At 37.7% G+C, this 22,726-nt stretch overlaps 1 protein-coding gene across 13 annotated transcripts in view; it reads right to left on the reverse strand.

Moving 5' to 3' along the window:
- Positions 1-22,726, reverse strand: part of STK33 (serine/threonine kinase 33) — a 121,292-nt gene that overhangs the window by 45,374 nt on the left and 53,192 nt on the right. For 4 of the 13 annotated variants that reach the window (XM_014844230.3, XM_070491018.1, XM_014844231.3 and 1 more), the window contains 5 exons: positions 12,367-12,756; positions 11,226-11,339; positions 7,235-7,348; positions 4,914-5,018; positions 469-607 (listed from right to left, as the gene is read on the reverse strand). In XM_014844230.3, the coding sequence (XP_014699716.1) occupies positions 469-607; positions 4,914-5,018; positions 7,235-7,348; positions 11,226-11,339; positions 12,367-12,591 (697 nt within the window). In that variant the 5' untranslated portion in view covers positions 12,592-12,756. Of the gene's footprint in view, positions 1-468; positions 608-4,913; positions 5,019-7,234; positions 7,349-11,225; positions 11,340-12,366; positions 12,757-20,186; positions 20,280-22,726 lie in introns of those variants that run through there. The other 9 variants (XM_044752633.2, XM_044752634.2, XM_044752635.2 and 6 more) reach the window with 6 other exon arrangements.

The raw sequence follows: 22,726 nt of genomic DNA on the forward strand, positions 1-22,726 counted from the left end.
TGCTTTTCAAACTGTTGAATAGAAATATTCATAACTTCATCCTTGTCTGCGGACAAAGTAATTGTACACCTGCCTTGTTTCTAATTAAAATATATCTATTGTCATGCTTCACTTAACAACAGGGATACATTCTGAGAAATGTGTCATCAGGCAATTTCATTGTTCCACAAACATCACAGAGTGCACTTACACAAACCTAGACGGTACAGCCTACTACACACCTAGGCTATGTGGTACTAATCTTATGGGACCACCATCGCCTGTGTGGTCCACTGTTGAATGAAACGTCGTTAGATGGCACATGACTGTATAAATAAAGTTAAAAAGGAAAAGTTTAAAAAAAAGTTTAAATAAAATCTTCTATGTTAGTAGGCATTATTTCCGCGACTATGAATCCTGAATACAATTACCCTTAAACAAAAGTGATATCTGCATTCATGGAGTCAATGAGCTGGATGATCTTCTTACCCTTATTGTGAAGATATGCTATAGCTGATGCAAGACTTTGAATGATCCACCTTGTCTCATTCTCTGAGAAATGCCCTTTCCTATCCAGAATTTCTTTGAGTTCTCCATCCTCACAAAGCTCCATCACAAGGTACATTTTCTGACATTATATATTTAAAAAGAGAGAGAGAGAGCAAATTATATAGTTGAGGATCTTTAAATGTTATATCTTGCATATATAGTGGAAATATGATCACAATCTTAATCATCAATCTATTAATTCAAAAATATATATCATAGACAAGATACTGTGCAGGATACTGGAGGAATAAGGAAGCCTAAGACATAGTTTTTACCCTCAAGAAGCTCATGGAATAGTTACATTTACAGTATCATGTGAAAAGTGCTAACAGAAGAGGCGCGCCCAAAATGCCATGAGGTTACAGAGGAGGGGGCCTCTGCCTAAACAATGCTCTCTAAGAGGTGCCATTACAGGCAGCTTTGGATGACTGAGTTGGGATTTACAGGTAGAGAATATGGGCAAGAACAAGCATAACACATGGTATTTGCAAAGACTCCAAAGCTTGAGACAGCACTGGCTGTTAAAAGAATAACAAATATCTCCGTGTTAATAGCATTGGGAGTTTGGTATGAGAGAAAAGAGTGGAGAGGTGAGGGGTGAGGCTAGAAAGAACAGGCTGCTGCCAGGTTGTAAAGAGTCTTGCATATCATGCAAAGGAGTTTGGATTTTTTTTCCATATACAGTAAGAAACCCCTGAAGATTTTTAAGCTGGTATCTGGAGGGGAGTTCCAGGGAATTGTGTACTATTATCAATTTTTCATTTCTAAATGAACACTGTAACAGTAATGTAAAGCAGAGCTCAGCAAACTTTTTCTGTAAAGGCCAGATCAAGATAGTAAATATTTTCAGCTTTGCGGGCCATACAATCACTTTTGCAACTACTCAACTCTACTGTTATAGCATAAAAGCAGCCATAAACAACACAAGAAAACTTTATTTATGGACTTCGAAATTTTAGTTTCACATAATTTTCACATGTCATGAAATATTACTCTTTTATATTTTTTTCAACCATTTAAAAATGTAAAAAACTTAGCTTATGGGCCATAAAACAATAGGCAGCATGCCAGATCTGGCTTGCATGCTGTAGTATGCTGATCTCTCTTTACAGAGGGCAGATGTGAGGCACAGAACGGAAACAAGAAGGGGAAGAAGAGAAAGATATGAAAAAGACCTAGGAGGAAGAAACAGGGAGACTTAGTGACTAATTGGGTATGAGTGGTAAAAAGTCACGGATGAAATTCCTCTTCCATATTTGCTGTTTCTTTTGCTGCATATTAAGATCACTCTAGGTTTCCCAAAGGTCAAGTTATCTACTGAGTCAAAAAGATTCAGTTAACTAAAATGCAAGTCTTTTTCAAACCTATTGCAATTCAGACACAGACTACACTTCACGTCTCCATTCTATCCTATGCTGCTAGATTTCTGTTGTTTTTAAGATTTGGGGGTATGATTCTAGTCTATAACTGCTACTCATGCAGCTTCTGCATTCAGTCAGCAAGCATGAAGGCAGGAAGAGAAGGTTAACACCCTTTCTCCCTATAGTCTTCTGATTCACTAAACCTCAGGATGCTTTAGAATTTCTAAAGTAACTAGAGAATTATGCGAAGTCTAACACATAAATAAGCTTTTGAACTAAGCCATATCTTTCCACTGACAGCACTGTAGGGATCACTGGTACACGAAATGGTAAGTGAACTCTTTGGAAGGAAACATTACATCAATGGTGCTTACAATATAAATTGACGTCATTTTAAATATGTAAGTTGATAAAAGTTATATCAAAAGTTTTTAAAAAGTCTTTTTATAATTATTAAAAATAATTATGTAGACCTGGAGAACATTTGGACTCACAAGAAAAACTATAATATTCTCAGACTCGATGATCAGTATTAAAACCATGGCCTAACCAAATAGGTAGCAACTTCCATTAATCTTTAAAATGCTTCAAGGGGATGTCTAGGCGTTTGCGTGAGTTGGGGAGGAAGGAAGGAAGATCTGACCCATGTGAATCAAGGGTAAGCAATACATAAGAAAGGCAATCACAGATGATGGTTTCCTTTGCCTTCAAACTATTCTAGACTTGGACTCCCACTTGTGCCCAAGATGGAGTAAGAGAGAACAAACTTACCCTCCCTCCTGAAACAACTTAAGAAATGGACAAAATATATAAGACAACAATTTTCAGACATTAGACATCAGGCAGCATAAGGTAATGATCTCTGAGAGAGGGCAACACATGAGGGAAGCCCCGTGATTATCCTCACTTACTGTCTGGAGAGAGTTTCCAGGCCACAAAGCAGTCAGAGGGAATCCAAGCAGAGCCCAGCAGTCCCCATGAACTGAGGAGACAGAGGTGGGAGTCCAGGAAGGGCAAGACAACTAAAGTTCACAAGGTAGAGTACCACAGAGGAGAAAGCTGTGTACAGAGAAAGCTCAAAACTTGCAGAGAGTCTCCTTCAAGTCTTTAGCAGAGGACTGATCAGCGCATGTGTATGAGGAAACTACCCAAAGCTGGGAATAGAGCCAGGGGCAGAGGGAACAGTCACTGGAGTTTACACACAGCCAGGAAGAGTCTGTATTCCCATTAGCCAGAATGGAAAAATCTCATAATTCATGGGGCATCAGGTAGACTACTCAGAAAGGTCTCACCTCAATAATAGGCAAAAATTAGCCTTAGATCAAAGGCTGCTCTGGTGCCACCTAGCAAAGCTTAAAGCAAGCTTTAAAGTATCAGACTTTTCCAAGTAACTTAACGACGTCCTAGAATAAAGCTCAAGAATAGCTATAAGAATATAAAAATATCCAGCATCCAATCAAAAATTAACAGGCATATAAAGAAGCAGGAAAATATAACCCATAATGAAGAAAAAAATCAATCAATCAAAACTGACCTAGAAATGACACACATGATGGAAGTAGGAGAAAAGGACATTAAAAGATATTATAATTATATTTAAGAAGAAGAAATAAATATTGAGCACATTAAGTAGAAACATGGAAGATACAAAAAAGATCCAAATCAAACTTTCACTGAAAGGGATAAACAGCACATACAATGCTACAGAAAAAGAGATTATTGAATCTGAAGACATTGGAATAGAAACTATGCTAAATGAAATAAGGAAAGAAAAAACTGTGAACAATAACATGTATACTTGGAGGCCCCAAAGTGGGAGAAGGCAGAAAAAATATTTGAAGAAATAATGGCCAAAAATTTCCTAAATTTGATGAAAACCATAAACTCACAGATCCAAGAATCTCCATGAACCAAGTACAAGAAACACAAAGAAAATTACACCCAGGCACAATATAATCAAATTGCTTAAAACTGATGATAAAGAGCAAAACTGTTCTAAGATTTGGGGATAAAAGAAATCACAACTCTAAGACTGAAAGGAAGAGTTGAGAAGACTTTTGGTATCATTGCCATAAAGTGCTCCCATAAAGGGTAACTGTGGTCTTTAACAGTTATTAATTTTTAAGCACTCTTAATGAATCAAGCATAATGCATAACCCAAACAGACTATTACTGCCTTAGAGACTGGCAAAGGACACAAAGACCAACAGCTAATATTTAATGAGACAGATGCTTTGTATCCATTTTCCTATTTAACCCTTCAACAACTAAATGAGGCTGATACTATTATACCCATTTCACAGATCAGGAAACTGAAGGATAGAGAGAATGAGTAACTTGTCATGGTCTTATAGCTAATAAGTGGTGGAGCCAGGACTCAAATGCACAAGCAATCTGACCGCAGAGTCCACATGTCTATCCACTATATTATATTGCCTCCGAGCAGAGAAACACTGGAGCCCACAAGCACTAACCAACCTGGAGGCAGAATGGCAAATAACTTAGGCTTTAGAACAACTCTAAATGAAAATTACAGGCATTTAAAGGGAAGAATGATAACATCTAGGGAAGAAGGAAGATTAAACATGTGGGTAAGACACAGACGACAAAATATCTTCTACATAGTGCCACATATACCCTTGCCAACTTTATTAGAGAGCTAACCTTGCAAAATTAGGACAATATGCCAAGAGACTCCAATGGAGAAACCAAGGACCAAAGCAAAAGGAAAGCCACCTCTACGTAAGCTCTAAACACTATTTGGTTGTGTATGAAGTTGTTTCAACTTCAAACATTTGCTTTCAACATGCCACCCAGAAATATCACTAAAGACATCAATCTAATCATCAGATACCTAATTATACAATCAATAATAAAAGTCCTCCAGAATGCTCTCATCAATCTTCAGTAACGGACTCATGCTGAGGACATGAGCAACTGTGCCCCAAAGGGACTACTTCAGAAGGAAATGATGTTCATTTTGTAATAATAATTTTCAAAACGCAGCACCTGATCAAGTCTTACCTTAGGCGTCTCAAAGACTTGTTCCAGATGTATGATATGTTCATGTTTCACACTTTTTAGAATGTTCACCTCCCGTTCAAGTAACTTCACGGCAGAGCTTCCAGCCTTAAATAATGAGGAGACATAAATTTCACATATGAATGTAACTACCACATACCTCCATATAAAAGTTACAGTCAATTTATATTTTTCCTGTATTTTCTTGAGAAGTTTCTTTTTCAAAACAGAACATGCAACTTATTACCACGACAAGATTAAATTTATGCCCCTTCTTTCCTTTGTCCAAGTTTAGGTTATATATAATTTGGCCTCAAACCATATCTGTTTCTATAAATTAGCTACTACATGGTCTCTGTCTCCTCACAAAATTATTCCAATTTTTAATATGCTTTTTGGTATTTCCTTCAAAATCATGTTGATCCTTTGATATTAGTATAATAAAAACAAAATCTACTTTCCAGAAAAAGTAGATTGGGGAAGATAAAAACAGTTTTTCTTTTATTTTGTTTTGATTGTATTTATATATCAAAAGAAACAATAGTCAGTGAGATTCTATACTAAGCCCTGCATTATATCACTTCCTAGTGCCCCAACTTCAAAACTTCACACAGAGAGAGAGAGAGATCTCACCTTCAGAGGAACCTAACTCCAACTTCATCTCCTTGCATGTAACCCTTAACCATCCTGACAGCAAAAGGTAAAGGCAGGAACACCACGGGGAGCACAAGCCCTTCAATCAGGTCTAAGTAATGGATTTCCTACAGTGTCATCTAAGAAATTCTAGAAGGGCTTTCTCTACCCTCACCACAACTGCCACTACCCCAATCATTACCCATCAACCATCATTGATATCTAAATTACCATCATTATTTGAGGACAAGCAATGTGTTCATCCACATAAAAATATCCCTGAAAGGGATAACAAAGGTCTTATCCTTCTCTCCTCCCCCACCCACCCCAAGTTTGGGAGACTACATAATACTTCTTAAAGGACTGGAAAGGGATTGATCGTAAGGCAAAGTTTGCCTGGTTAAAATTTTACCTTGAGTCATCCCTGCTTCCAACAACCAATACCATCTTAGGAGTGAGCAGGAAAGTGCCCACTCACTATGCCCCACCCATGAGGATAAAGGCACATTTTAAGGTTATCCTACAGGGTCAAGAGAAATAGTGAGTGCAAGGCGTGAGTTCCTATCTAGACTGGATATGGAAAGTTACCACAATTTCTCCTAAGATCCATCTCAATTTTTCCCAATGGCTTGACCTGTATATAATGTGGTACTATACTGTCCAATTCATATATTGGCTATACAATTTTATTTCACTATCTTAGTGTCCTGTAAACTCTCAGCATCAATATGTCAGTGCAAAATTATGAATTCTAAGGTTGCAAACAGGTATCCTGACTATTAATCCTAAACTCTAATCCCTAAAACTACCAGACAACAAAGAGGCAAAGGAAATAATATCCCGTGTAGCAGTGTAGTTCTAGAATTCTAAGATTTCTAGTAAGGCTCTGGATCTCCCCTTATTAAGATTTATATGTTACTCTATTAAACTTTAGGGAGAAATGGTATGTAATTTGCTATAATTTATTTTAAAGAATATATAAAACCTATTATTTTATTTTGCAAATGTAACAGTTATCATCACAAATCCAATGCAAAAACACCATAATGTTGGTTTTTTTTCCCCAGGCACAGAAATTTTTTAAAAGCTGATGAAATGAGTAGGTGTAAAGCCTGAGGATGTAGATTCCCCCCTAAAGAGAAGCCCAGTCACATTCTCCAATCCTGGAGAAATTCGCTGAGGAAAACAGTCGATACAAGTAAACAATATGGTAGACAGTTGGGGGAAAAGTGGTCCAAACTGAAAGAGCAGATAGGATGAATGAACAGAGAACTAGCTAACAATGAGAAAATAGGGACTCAAAGGAAAGGAGAGGATGAGAGAAAAGTCTATCAGAACCACATCAGGAGAGATCCTGGGATGCATTTCCAGCTGGGACATCTCTAGCCCACAGCCCTACAGCTACATGTACTGACCATCAGCGATTACCTTCAACTCACTCCGGTAAATTTGACCTAGATTTGCTTATATTGGTTATGTTAATCCTTTCATGCGTTTTTTCCACATAGCACTTGTCTACTTGAGTTTAAGGACTGGTCCCTTCCCAGAAGGCTAGAGAAATGCCCAAACTTCTCAGGGGAGCAGCCCAGGGCCTGGCCTTCAGGTCAGCTGTGCTGATGACACACACTCCCCTGCCTCCCCACCCTGCACTGGCACTGGGCCCTCAGTCTGATGACTCTGAGAAGCCTTACCTTCTCTTTGTTCACTTTTTTAATAGCCCACTTAGTTTCTGTTTCCTTGTCCGTAGCTTCAATGACCAATCCAAAGCTCCCTTGTCCCAATATTCTTCCAAAGGTATAGATTTCCTAGATAACAAACAAGAGATCCTTTGTCTCTCTCTGCCATTCACCAGGTATTAAAAATGAACACATGATACTGACAGATATCAACTCAAGGGAAGAGAGACTCTACTCCAGGGTAAAATCAAATAGAAAACATTATATATTTGCTTTAATATTAATAAACACATCTTAATTAAGCCAAAATAAGTTTTGATGATTTCATTAAATGTCCTTTTGAGGAAAACCATAAAAATCCTAATGGGGAAATGTGGAAAACCTCAAAAGTATAAAAATGAATCTCTTACAAACTACAATATTAATGAAATATCTTTATAGGGAAAAGGAGGAATGGAATATTACTACATATAGTTTGCATGTATAAAATACATTCACCCAAAGACTTGTCCCAAAACTCTGAGAGCTATATTATAAAATCAACACATATTAACCATTGAACAAACTGTTTTCTTGTTTCCCAAGTAACACTTTTTCTTTATCTTCGTTGTTTCTATTGAAAATAAATTTTGTTGTTTTATTCCTCTTGTTTAGGAAAAGGAGTATGTGACAGAAATTTTAGTACAAACCAGCACGAAGAAGACAATAAAAACCATCCACAGTAATACTACTCAGACCAAGAATCCTTCCACTTATCATTTACCTTCTGCTTACAAAGATAGAACGCACTGGTCTTGCCAACACCAGCTTTCTGGTTCACATTGTAAAACAACAAACAGGTAACTCATTTACACTTTTATTTCCTGTGAATTTGGTCGGGGGCAGTCAGAGTGCCTGATCCAAATCAACTCCAGGGCATTAACAAGAGTTTCTGGGGCCGCCATGCTGGGGACTAGAACATGAGAGAACAGCTGAGGTAATGCCACTAGGTGACACCTCCGCTGGGTCAGCCAGCCAGAGCCTTCCCTAGACATGCTCCTCTTTCCCTCCTTCAGCATGCAACAGGTAAGCCAGCTGCTAGTCTTCATAGTTCCTACTGCTTGCCTACTGCTTGCCTTTCTTATTTTCATAAAAGAAGACTCAACGCCCAACTACCTACTTTCTTCCTCCATGAAGGGCTTCCCTGCCTAACTCTGCGCCATAGTCATCGTTCCTTTATTTTGACTTCCTTCAGGATGTATGTATTAGTCCTGAAACACTATTATCACATTCTTGCTTACAAAAGTTTTGGCTCATTTTTTTCTTCAAAGATGGTCTAGAAGCTCCTTAAGAAGCTGTTTCTTTTGTATCTTTTAAAAAGCTTATCCTGAAACCTCGTAGGGAAAATATTTGTGCTGAGTGCATGGGGGGAAAGGGAGGAGGAAGGATGGAAGAGAGGGAAGGAGGGAGGGGAAAGGAGAAAGGAAGGAGGAAGGGAAGGGAAGGAAGGAGGGAAGGAAAGAAGGAAGGAAGAGGCGGAGAGAAGGAAAGAAAGAAGGGAAGGGAAAGAGAGAGAGAAGGGGTGGGAGGGAGGGAGAGGAGGGGAGGGGAAGGTGACGAAAGAAAGAAAGAAAGGAAGAAAGAAAAAAGAAAAGAAAAAAGGAAGCATTCAGCTTCAACATGTTAGATTTTCCTTAGATATCTCCTTGTGATATATACTTTGGGGGTTACAAAGATGAATAAAACACAATTCTTATTTTCCCCAAATTTATAATCTACTCAAGAGATGAATTTATTACTTAAATAATAAAGTCTTAAGTTAAAAAAAAAAGTGCAAAATGGCAATGGGACCAGAGACCGGAGCTAAAATACTGGGAGAATAAGCAAAACATTACAAAAGAGGTGGCTTCTAAGATTGGCATGTGAGGAGGGGCTGGCCACGTGGCCAAGTGGTTAAGATTGGCATGTGAGGGAACAAAGGCAAAAAAATTGAGAATTTGTTTCTATAATCCAAGCAAGGCAAGAAAGGCATTCCAAAGGAATAACAGTGCAAATGTGGAATGAATGAGTGAACTGATAAATGAATGAATAATCAATAAATCCAGTCAGCAAGCCAGCCTCAGGAATCTTCTATATATACACACATTTGAGAGAAGTGACAGACTGGGTATGGGATTCGAACCCTGGAGGAGGAGCTCTGGACTTAGGGTCTTGAATGTGGTGAATGGCAACTCTTAGACTCACACAGGGCACATCAGCCCAGGTGACTGTCCCCAAGACACTGCTTTCTGATGACTTATACTTACTTTGGCTCCTCCCTCTTCCCCCCTACCACTTAACAGTGAGAATCAAAACAGAAACAAAAATAATTAAAATAAGAAAAAACATTTTATTTTTATTATTCTTACATGCAACTCCCAACCACATGTTATGTAAAATGAATTAAATTTCAATTTAAATGTCATTTACCCTTTTTTTCCCCACAGAACAAAATAATCTCAACTCCATAACCATTTCTCCAATTTTTCTTGTCCTTTACAAACTGAACTCTCATTTTCTCTCTAAACATACAGAACCACAACTTGGACACAGCATTTTAATAGTGTTTAAATAGGATTTTTAAAATGAGGAGTGGGTAGAGGAATAGCCCAATTGCCAACTAGCTTTTTATAAACTAATCTTTTTCTTCAATCAACTGATTTGACTTCATTACATAGTGGTGAAAATAAGGAGAAAATGACTTCTTGTTTAATAATTTTAAGAGGATGCTATTAAAATGGTAATGTAGATCTATTTTTATTGACATAGAAGTCCATGACACAGTGTAGAGTGTGAAAGCACACACGTGTGATTCCACTGTGAAAACGTGTGCATGTGGGGGCGATTACACTGATGTCTGGAAAGATGTTCATTTAAATATTAAAAGTAGTTATCATTGGGTAGTAGAATTGTGGATGATTGTAACTTCTTTTTTAATACTCTTCTGGAATATTTAAAGTCTTTAAAATAAGCCTGTCCATTTACTGGGGGAAGGGAAACCTCAACTATACCAGTTAAGGTTACTTCTTAAAACTATGTATATATTTGAAATATTTCATAATTTAAAACAGGAAAAAATTAAAATAAAAAATAGGATAAGACGTATGCATAGAAAAATGAAGTAAAGGTAATAAATGCTAAAATTGGTTATATCTGGCTCATGAGTTTATTTTCTTCACTTTTCTATCTATATTTGCCTAATTTTTCACAATGAACACATTTTGATTTTATAAAAGTTCTTATGGCTAAATTTAAAACTCAGTAAATTTGTGGATTTTTAAAAAATACAGGGCTTTTGTTTAAAGGGGGAGATTTAAATATTTCAAGTCACAATTTCTCAGGAAGTTTTTCTGATCACTTCAAGTAAATTTCCAAATAGCTCTTAAAACAATTTTTTTAAGTTATTTAACGGTACTGCAATTTTCTCCTTATAGTTGTTCTTGTGGAGGTTCCTTTAATCTGATGTTAAAGCAACACATTTTAATTTCTAAAATGGTACTAATATTTAATTCATATTTGTACAGAATAATTACAATCCTGGGAAGAATAATAATCCGTATTCATCCAATCACAGGCTACAGTGGAGGCGGTCCATGAGGGAAATTCTGGCCTCACTACCAGTCATCAAGGAAATGGACAGCCAAACCATCTCAAGTCATCTGGTCTCTCTCTGCGTCTTGCAGAGGTCTACACAAAGACTCCACAATTGCCCTCAGCAAGAGGCAAGACCTGAAGACCAAAACGTTCTCACTGTATCTAACAAAAATGCCCTCCACTTTAATTAAAGTCCATTTGGCCCTCCATGAACACAAAAAATAATAAGTCCGAATTTTGTTTAATAAAGATTTTGGCAAAATTGAAAATGGTAAATTTCCTCCTTTCTGTCATTCTTTTCCCTAGAGACTTATTTTAAATCATTTGTGCCATTAATCATCGACTTAGAAGAAACCTAAAAGTTTCTAGTAGCTTCAGTTTGCCCTCGATATACCTGAATAGCAGCTCCATTGTCCATCCTTATGTGAGGAACTTTTCCTTCTGTAAAGTTGCCCCGACCCCACTGCTGTTGAGATATTTTTCTCTCTACATTTGAGGTTCTTGAGGGCTTGGGCCAAAAAGGAATAAAAAATTAACTTTAAAATATAATATACTTGTTGACAAAGCAAGAATTCTAATTTAGATAATCTGACAAATCTTTACTGTGTGCCATGATATTTATTGTGTACAAGATAGTTCACTGTCTTTTTCAAATTCTAAGCTCTATATGATTTATTGGCACATTAGGCTAAAAGAGTGCTTACGAAGTCATTCAATCTAATCTCCTGAATCCAGGCAAGTCTACAGGACAACCTGCATGGCAGATACATCACAACTTACCCGATGATTCTTTAAAATCATGATATGACACCTTCACAGCTTTCTCAATCACCTTTGTTTCAAAACATAACAATCATCTCAAATAGGTTATACATTAAAAATTACTAGCCAGACATTCACAAAATATGCTTCAAATGAAAATAACGTAGTAACAACTCACTCAGAGATGCCTATATGGTAATAACTATACTGTAATACAAATCAGAAACAACAGTTTAGGCAGAAAATTTGAAAAAGTCGAACTTTGAGGGCTGAGAATCTAACTTTTCTCAAACTTACTGCTCTCTGTCTCCAAAGTTGTGCTATGTCAATTACAATCTTCCACCCTGCCTCTTCTCTACAAAGGTGAGCACATCTAAACCAGCCCACCGACTAGTCAGATTGTTTGCAACTAATGCAAATCAATTTTGTAAAGTATATTTGATATTCCACCTGGATAATCAGGAATTGCCTTAAATAATAACCACCCTATGTTTACGACAAGCATAAATCTCATACTTTATCAGCTGAAGAAAATAACATTCCAAATTATTCACAATCCTGGCAAGTAATTAATATGGGCAAAGGTCGGACATATAATGAAAGAAATTACTAACCAACTTTGCTCACGTCTTACGTAAGAAGGAAGTGTTCCCTTAATAGCTAAGAAGGCAATGAACTAGCTGACAAGGGCCTATGGGATATGGATGGAGCTAGGGATGGGTTAGGGAATGGGATGTCAACTTGTGCTCAGATGCAGAATCTTCGATATTTACCAAGTCTTTTCCAGAGGCAATATCTTTGTTGGTTTGTTTTTCTTTTGTTCTCTCCGGTGAAAGTGCACATTCTGAACTAGCAACACTTGATGTCTGTGACATTTCCACTACTGAAATTGGAGAAAGACTTTTTCGACAGGAACACACACAAAATACATTTTTCTGAGACGTAGATGAACAGTTGGAGCATTTTGTGCATTTTTTACCACCGCCCCTATCAGCCATTTGCTTAATTCTGCAACAAAAGCAACTTGAAAGAAAGATGTTTCCACTGTTTGAGGAAGAGAACCAGACCTAAAAAAATAAGCTGAGCTGATGGCAAAAACTGTAACTTCCAATTGGTGAGGTCCTTAGGTTAATGACGCACTACACTATATGCACACAGGAAAGCTGCGGAAAGAAAAGATATCGCCATTTAGAACACTCTTTCTTATCCTATTACCCTCCTAGAAATCAGAAAAAAACTAACAACTAGCACCAAAAACATTCTGCCTACACATGAAGTTAATATTTACAACAAAATTAGGAAATATTTCTAAAAATCAATGGATTCTCATCTTTTAAACTGGGATTCTTGACCTCAAGAATTTTATTTACTTAACAATCAAAAGAATAAACCTCTCTGCTCAGAACCATGAAACTGCTGAAACGCACAGTCTGAGGAATCAGTTTGGTGGGCTATCACCTTTTTTTTAATGAAGTAGAATAGAATACCTAATATCAGGGTATTTTGCATAGATTCTTGGTAAGTTCTGTGAAACCTTTTATTTTAATTATATAGATATATGTATAGAATGTTTGTGCGTGTGGGTGGGTGTACTTGGTCACATTATAAAATGTATTTCTTAACGTGGGTTGTGGTAAAACAAACAAACAAAAAGGCTTAAAAATACTGGTGTAGGGGTCGGCCCCATGGCTGAACAGTTAAAGTTTCAGATGCTCTGCTTCAGCAGCTTGGGTTCACGGGTTCGGATCCCAGGTGCAGACCTGCTCCACTCTTCAGCCATGCTGTGGAGGCATCCCACATACAGAATAGAGGAAGACTGGCACAGATGTTAGCTCAGGGCTAATGTTCCTCAAGCGAAAAAAAAGAAGAGGAAGGGGGCCAGCCCAGTGGTGCGGTGGTTAAGTTAGCACCTTCCACTTCAGTGGCCCAGGGTTCGCTGGTTCAGACCCCGGGTGCAGACCTATGCACCACTTGTCAAGCCAGGCTATGGCAGGCGTCCCACATATAAAGTGGAGGAAGACAGGCACGGATGTTAGCTCAGGGCCAGTCTTCCTCAGCAAAAAGACGAGGATTGGCAGCAGATGTTAGCTCAGGGCTAATCTTCCTCACAAAACAATAAAATAAAATACTGGCATAAAACATACATCACTGTGATTTCAAAATTTAAACCTTAGTCTATTTATTATTATCATATTATACACTTCAGAAAGGCGTAGACAACTTGATTTTATAAAACTACCTAATTCTAAAAGTTCAAAGGCAATATTAGAAGCATCCTCATTTTTATACTCAAATGGCAAAAACAGGAACTAGTGGGTGTTATTTTTCACTAAGTGTAGAACAGGTAGGCCCAGCATTCTACCTAAGAGCTTTTGGCAGCTGTATGGTGGCAAGGAAAGATCTGAGCTGAGGAAGAAGGGAGGACTGCGTTCTGCAGTACATACAAGAGAGCACCTTGAGAACCTCACAGAAGTAACTGGGAGTACATTAAAATCGTTTTGTACCATACTATTTCATATATTATTTAAAAAGTATATTTTGTAGTCACAGATTGATAAGGCTGGGGATACGTGGAGTATACCTTTGTCCTCTGAACTGAAATAAACTTAACCAGAATAGGAAGTTAGATATCCATTAAAGAAATATCTTTCTAGTTTTAGTTGTCTAAGACTGGTTTTCTAATTAGAAATGAGTGCTGATTTCTATCAAATCCTTATCTATTGTGATTTTTTCTTATTGGATCTTTTGATATGTTCTATGGTATTAAAAGCTTTCCCAAAATGAAAGCATTCTTGCTTTTATAGTGTGAACCCTGCATGATCATGATGGATGATTCTTTTAATGTGCTGAAATATAACGTGTTTGTATTTTGAGTTTTCATAGTCATACCCATAAGTTAAACCAGTCTGTAATTTTCCTTTTCAGCCATCTTTGTCAGGTTTTGATACAAGATTCTACCTAGTTTCATAAAATAAATTGGTTATCTTTCCATTTCACAATGCTTGGTAACAATCTGTATAGCATGGAAATCTGCAGGAAAATCCCCTAGGCCCACAGGATTTTATGAAAGATATTGCTAGTAGTTCATCCAATATTTATTCTCCCATTCTTCCTTACTAACAGAATCATGATTTTGTCCGGGGCAGCAATGTGCTTATTAAAAATCCTCCATTTCCCAGCCTCCCTTGTAGGGATGGCCATGTGACTTATGGCCGTGAACGTTATAGAATGCAAGCAAAGCTGTACTTAAAAGAAAATTTATATTCTCAAACCTTTATTAAAAAAAGAACAAGAAAGGATAGAAATATACTACATGAGGGCCAGCCCTGGTGGCCTAATGGTTAAGTTCAGCATGCTCCACTTTGGTGGCCCAGGTTCAGTTCCCAGGCATGGACCTACACCACTCGTCTGTCAGTGGCCACGCTGTGGCTGTAGCTTACATACAAAAAGAGGAAGACTGGCAACAGATGTTAGCTCAGGGCAAATCTTCCTCAGCCAAAAAAAAGAAAAAAATACACACACACGCACACACACACACCCCCCCCCCGACATGAAAAGTCAAACAAAGAAGAAAAACATGATTAAGGAACAAAATTTAAGATGAACAGAAATAACAAAGAAATGTAGGTTTTGTTGAATTTTGCCTATAAGGCCCCAAATAAACTGACCGCTCACTACCTTTCACATTTCATATCTTACATTCTCTCACTTGCTCTAGCCTCCTTGCTCTTCCTCGAATGTGCCAAACCCTCTCCCTTCTCACGGCTTTGGCCCTCCACCCCCTCTGCCTAGGCTGTTCTTCCCTCAGGCATCTGCATGGCTTGCTCCCTGGCTTCATGGCGGTTTCTGCTCAGGTGAGAGACCTTCTCTAAGCACCACCTGAATGAGCAGGCCCATTCACTCTGTCCCCTTCCACTGCTTTATTTTTATTCATAGCACTTATTTCACTCAGCAAGTCCTCCACCAGCATTCTTTCCTACTTCTAGGGAACAGATGATTCCTATACAAACTGTTTCAGAGTGACGAAAAGCTACCCAGTTCATTTCATTCCATTAGAATAACCAAAATCTGACCATGGCAGTGTTCTCAAAAAGAGAGAAGGAGTTCTTAACAGGCCAACATCATTTGTGAATAGATGCAAAAATCCTAAATGCTGTACTTGTATTTACCCCAGCTGATGTGTACAGCATAGTCTAAGATTATTAGACAGAAATGATGGACAAGTCAGCCCAATAAGTATGACCTTTCATCAAAGTAGTATGAAAAATTCTCCTGCTGTGATCAAAACTCATAATGGGAAGCACTGGAAAAGGTGTATAGAAAGGACCCTCCAGACAGGCAGAGGGAACAAAGAATGCACCCAATGACACTAAACACACACACACGCCCCTCTTGCAAAAGCCTGACCTTGTTTTTCAAGTATATGCATCAAGAAAAAGAAAAGTCAGAATATACCTGTATACACTTTGCAAAATGATTCAACTTCAGGCCTTGGAAGAACATGCTTTGCATTTTAGGTTAAATATAAATGTAACCATCAATGACTCAGAGCGGTAGAACAGATCTGCAAATAGCAACTTTTCTGTTTAGGAAAAATAGTGCTTTCTCTCTGCAGGTGTAGGAAAGTCCCATGTCAGATGTGTAAGGCATCATTTTATGCATGTGTTAAGAATACTGATTTTATAGCACTTTTTATAAGAAACTGAAGGAAGTGTTCATAAGGTAAAGGTTTATTTAAAGTATAACTGAGTTCCTTCATTATAAACAGTACTCCTAAAAGCATGTTTACCATATCCTTCAAGTCTATACATATATATATATATATATATATCCACAGACTTAACAGAATCTTTACATATTAAATTTTCCCTTATTAAGGTGGATTTTTTTGTGAGTCAAAAAACAGTTATCTTCTTCTTAGCTCTGTTCAAGATGAATTTCCTTTAATATCTTAGTCAATTTCTCAATAAATCATATTACCATAGCATCACTGACACTGACATCGACTTCTGAGTACTCACTTGCTCTAGTTTCTGACTTCTCTGTTGCCCTAGAAGTATTTGGTAGCTACATTCAGAAAGCATAGGGGTTCCTATTACTCGTGGAGGATTTTCATTTCTTCTCTCCAACCTACCAACCACTACATTTGCCAAAGTAATGTTCTACTTTCTTACCAAAGCAATTCTAAAACAATAGATTGAATAGCCGCATGGAAAATTCCTTGACAAGAATTAGATTTCAAATTTAATTTATTTTGGCTGGCTGAATTCTAACTATTCTAGCTTAAAAACCAAAATAGAATAAGAATTTACTCACATTTCTTTCTTTCTCACCTATGAATTGACCTGAAAGATTTGTTACTAAAATAAATCTACTATCTAGCAGGCTAGTGATATCATTCATATTCAAGAGGCATAAAATTAAGTATTGCAAATCTAACATATCTTTATGTAAACACAAGGATGAACAGATCTTCTATAGAATCATGGAATTATGTTAAACAAGACTTTAGATATAAAAAGATATATTAAAAAATCAAAAAGCTTCTAATGTAATAGTGTCTCTTTGCGTCTCCAAAGATGGGACAACATAGTTATTAGAGATAATGTAAACAAATAAAGTAAGTTCAAATCATGTCAGTATTTAACTAACATGTGAGTCGCTCTTTGGCTAAAGGTTTCACTTTATTTTCAGAACTGAGACGAGTCAATAGAACAATTCTGATAAGGAAAATCTCTGAACTTTTATTTAAGCATAAAAAGGTCTCTTACATATTGGCCCTGGAAGATATACTTACAGCAATTTCCTCAAGAAAATGAACACAAGAATGGTTTTATGAGATATAACTAGCTACAATTTTCTTCCCAAAAAGCAATTTTTTAGATTTCTTTGCTAAGACTGTCTACAAGGAACCTCAATAGTCACTCAATTCAGTCAAAAATGTGTTCTATTCAAGTGAAGAAAAAAACTTACAAATTGTCTGACATTATGCAGGTCAAGCTGAATGGCTGTATATTCACTTTTCAACTTGTTTTCATAACACGCTTACAGAGCCTAAAGAGGGGCCGACGAGCTTTTAGACCATAGTGCTCTATTTTAAAGGAGTCCCACACTTGTTTACTATTCCCGTTATGGACATGGTTAGGAAAAACGAGTCTGTGCTGTCTTATAAAAGGATTTACAGTACATTTAAAACTCACATTATTTCAGAGATTTTTGAAAAATATTTAATAGCTGATGTGTGCTATTAGGTTTTTTTTCTACTTTAACTTGAATAATATTTCTCACTAAGCTGTAATCTGGAGGGACAGTCTTAAAGGTGGCCCTGAGACTGACAGTTTAAGGTAAGAATAGAGATTTTACTAGGAAAGTTTGGCTTAAAAAGGCTGGATAAAATCAGGAGACCCTGGTTCTTTCTTGCTGCTATCCAGTGTCTTTTCTCCCTGTACATTATAAGCAACCTGAAGCCAGGGACCTTTACGCCAGCACAGGCCTGTCCTTGTACATAACAGACACTCAGTGAAAATTTCTGAGTGTTCATTTTGTGAGAAAGAGCCAGAATCAGAAATCGCTTAGGCAGATGTATAGGAAGAGTCATCAAAGAAAGGAGGAGGTCACATGCAGGAGGGGTAATATCTCAAAGGGAATGTGAAGGCGCTCCTCATAGATCTGGAGAGGATTAGGCATAAAGAATTAGACTTCTGTGTGATTCAAAGAGAGAGTGCATGCCAATTTCAATCTAATATAAAGGCTTCCTCACACTTAGAACTGTTAAAGATAAAAGGAAAGACTATCTCAGACACTAGACGTATCTAAGTAGAGGGTAGAAGGTCAGTTGGCAGAAAACCATAGAAAGTATTTAAACCTAGACTAGGACGTCTTGAGGTTCTCTCTAGCCTTAAAAGTCTACAAAGATGAATCACTCCTTCTAATGATCAGCTGAGGCATAACAGACACTTAAAGGAACTGAAGTGGCAGTTGACCTCATGTCCACTGTGGAGCTTTCAATATTATAATGGGGATTTTGCTTTCCTACCGCAGACCAGGCCAAATCAGTTACAGCCCCAAAACTCACCTCAGCCAATCTGAATTTCACCTGTAACAGAGGAGCGCTGTCAGAACTTCCCACGGGGACAGGGTAGCAGTAAGCAGGAGGAAGGGATGAGTCGGAAGGCTGGATGTGCTGAGAAGTAGTGACCCTGACTAGAAAAGAAAAAGCTAAATAAAGTGTAGAATAAAAGGTAGTGTAAAAAAATGGAAATAAGACTTCCTTCCCACTCATGAAATCAGAGAATAACAGGTGAAGAGTGAGCAAGTGGGCCCACATGTAGCTAAGGCAGCCAAAAAATACGACATCACCAATAGACTCTAGAAGAGAAGGAGAGCCACTCTGAGGATTGTGGCATGAACACACAGCTAGGCACCATCCAGGAGGCTTAAAAGAAAACAGTATTCTTGTACTCAGGAATCTCTTCTTCCCCAGCCTTACTGAGGTATAATTGACAAATAAAGTTATAAGATATTTAAAGTGTAAACATGATAATTTGATATACATATACATTGTGAAAGGATTCCCTCCATTGAGTTAATTAACACATCCATCACTTCATATGCTGGGTACAAACTTTCAGTTACAAGATGAATAAGGTCTGAGGATCCAATGTATAACATGTGACTGTAGCTGATAACGTTATATTATAAAACTGAAATTTTCTAAGAGAGTAGAACCTAAATGTTCTCATCAGAAAAAATAAAGGTAAATATGTACTCAGGAATATTAATCCAATTAGAAATAGATCAACAAGATTAAGAATTTGATGGCAAATTTGAGAGATGTGCTAGCTTCATTTATCAAGCATCAATTAATAATTTTGCATTAATAAAATATACTAATATGTGTGGTCAGAGTGGTTTCCTGTACGCCAAGGAGTGTTGAAAGAGGAGATTTCCAACGCCAGCAACGTTCCATGAAACTAATTAGTTAGCTAAGAAAATCTGTGATGTAATGCTCCAACCCAGATGTTTACATGAGAAAAGGCATTGTGACCCTCAAGATCATATTCAAATACTAGAAGCACAATTTAGAGGTAACCAGGCAACTTTCCTCTTGGGGCTAGACCTCTGCAAACTCGACAACTCCAGTCTACAACAAAACACCAACAAGAAAGTCCATGATTCCTGTTTCCAAGTTTCTGTAGAAATAATATTAATTTAATAAAACAGAAAATAACAACAAAAACTACTTCTCTTCACTGTGAGCTCCCCCTGCCCAGGTCAGGAACTATGTTCTATTCAGCCTAGCATCTTGTGTCCTGTCTCAGGCCTCCATTAAATAAGGATTATTGATTGAAAGTCATTCACTGAGTGACGGAAACAATGTTTTATAGCTTATAAATATAACATACAACGTAGTTGCCTAGTATAAGAGAGCCAGTGCCCTGTCATGTAAACACAGTCAGAATATCCTTGTGGAAGTCTCCTGGCCAAAAAACTGCACTAAAACCCAACCCTTACTCCACCTTGAAGCTCTCATTCTAGAGCAAAACCCCAAAACCCCAATACCAAGCCTGACGCCAATCCTCTAAAGTTCCACCTGCTTCTGAAAGGTTCCGGATCAGACAAGATGTTGTAACTGCACTCACGTAACTTGAGTATGTCCTACTCAAGACTTGTGGTTTTCAGGAGTCTAGAAGGATATAAACACAGAAGTATTTATTTCAGTGATGGACCATACTGTCAATCTTAAAGTGTTTCTGCCAGCTAAGGTCAGTCCCCAACAACTACAGGCCTTGGTCATAATAAACCTTTTTACTAAGACCCTTATGTTCAACAAAAGATCACTATTTTTGGCAGATAGTGTAATTAGCAATAACTGGTTCATTTCTCTTTCATAATAAAACATGCATGTCATAGCAAAGACCAAAAAATTTCATGTGAGCTATATGTTAACCTTCTGAGGCTCCCCAGCCAAAACACCTTGAGCAAGGATGCCTATTTTCTGGAAGAATTTGTTCTCTTCACTCCTAGTGATGAGCCATTTATCTGCAGCACACAAACTCCACACTTACAGCTAGAACAAAAGCATTAGAATGTCATCTCTCAGGAACCAAGGTGGCACGGCTGTTAAGTTCAACAAGACAGGAAAGATAGGGGAACTGAGACCTAAAAGGCACTTGATCGCAAGGGTCCTGTAAGTCTGGCCAAGAAGAGTGTCCAGAGGGTAGTAGTGAGTTAAGCAAAGAGCACCAGAGGTCCAAGTAGGACAACAGGCCAGCTGAGAATCTAGCCATCTAATAGTTCATGTATGTCTCCTTTCCTGAATACCTGTTATACACCAAGGATGGTAATGGGTGCTGGGGATAAAGAGATTATCAAGACACGGGCCTTACTAATAATGATTATGATAAAGATCACACTAGGTATGTGCAAAGCACAAAAGTGATGCAAAAGAGGGAGTGACCAGGGAAGTAACTGTAAACTAGTAAGAAACAAAAGAATTTTTAGAATGAGAAAGCCCAGGATTCAAATTCCACCTCTACCACTTACTAGCCCAGTTCCCCCATATGTAAAGCGGAGATGATAGTAGTAGCTCTCTTATATCTTATTGTTGTAAGGAGTAACTAGATAACACTTGTAAAGTGCCTAGTATTTTGTCTGGTAAATATTATTGCTTTAAAAATCATTATTACTCACTTGCTGAGGGAAAGGTCCCAGAGGTTTCATGGGACAGGTGATACTCAAATTAAGTCTTAAAGAATGAGTTGGAGTTCATCTGGTGAACAAGTCAAGGAAAGGCTCTCCCAATGAGACATCAGCATAGGCAAGGGCCCAGAGCCTGTGGTTCCAGAGGAATAAAAGGAGATAATTTCCCTTTGAAGGCAAGAACAATGGGAAAGAGAAAGCCAGGTCTGGCTTAAGACAAGAAGAGGGAAGAAACAGTTCCAGAAAAGATTAGGGTTAAATAAGATCAGCTTCACTGAAGAACCCTGGCTCCATCAGGCACAAAAGACAGATGCGGTGGAGTGGGACACGAGGCTCTCGTCCTGAGAGAGCTGCCCAAAAGAAAGAGCTGCTACAATGGAATCATCTTAGATGAACACTTCCAGCCCTGTCACTAATTAGCCACAGGTTTACAGTAAATAGAGAGTGGCCACCAAATCACCAACACTAACTCACTCTTCCAGCAAGTATGTGAAGCTTAGCAGCGGAGGGGACACAGGGCATCGATGTATGCTGAAAACATAAACTGTAAAGTTCGGAAGTATAAAGAACAGGCTCCAGCCAGTACAATCAATCCAAACCTACTGCTATATGAACACGTTACAATTTAGTGACAAATTTACTAGCGTCAATGTTTCAATGCAATAGAATATATGGCTTGTTTCTAATTTGTTACAAAATAACAAAAATACCAAAGGAAGCTTACCGCTATAACTTCTACAATAAAATCTCAAGTTATTTATTTTATACACACACTCCCCCCTACTACAAATTAAGCACTACTGCAAACAAACTACATCAGTCCCAAGAAACAGAACACTAGTGTCCTACCATTTTGGGGTCTAAGACCCCAAATTTCTAAACAATTTATGAGCATTAAATTTCAGAAGTCATCTCAGACAATAGTTCCATTATACATGTATAGACATTTTCAAATGAAATATGTTTGCCCTTGGTTAGCAGAGAGAACCCAAGCTTTACTGTTAGACAGACCAGAGTATAAATTCCTCACCTGTGACTTAATCTATCTGGTCTCAGCTTTCTCATATGCAAAGTATACAGATGGTGTCTACATACCTACACAGCAGAATTTTTATAAGGACAGGACATCACGCATGTAAAGTCTTGATACACTGTAAGCTCTTAATAAATGGAAGTTTTTATTATTATCATGAAACTCAGCCAAAACCCAATGGATGGTAGCAAAAGAAAATTATTTTATCAGTTATAATCTCTCAATCTAATGCTCCAAATATTGTTCTACACGAGCTTCAAGACACAAATTGCCATCTAATTAGCTCATAGCTAGCTTAGAACACAACCTTACGGAAGCCTGCTCTAGACGTATGCAGCTGAGTTGTAGAGGGAATGGTTTGCTGGACTAGCCCACAAGCAGCTTGCTGTATGTTAAAT

This window comes from Equus asinus, chromosome 20 (assembly GCF_041296235.1).
Source record: "Equus asinus isolate D_3611 breed Donkey chromosome 20, EquAss-T2T_v2, whole genome shotgun sequence".
In the NCBI taxonomy this organism is placed as follows: domain Eukaryota; kingdom Metazoa; phylum Chordata; class Mammalia; order Perissodactyla; family Equidae; genus Equus; species Equus asinus.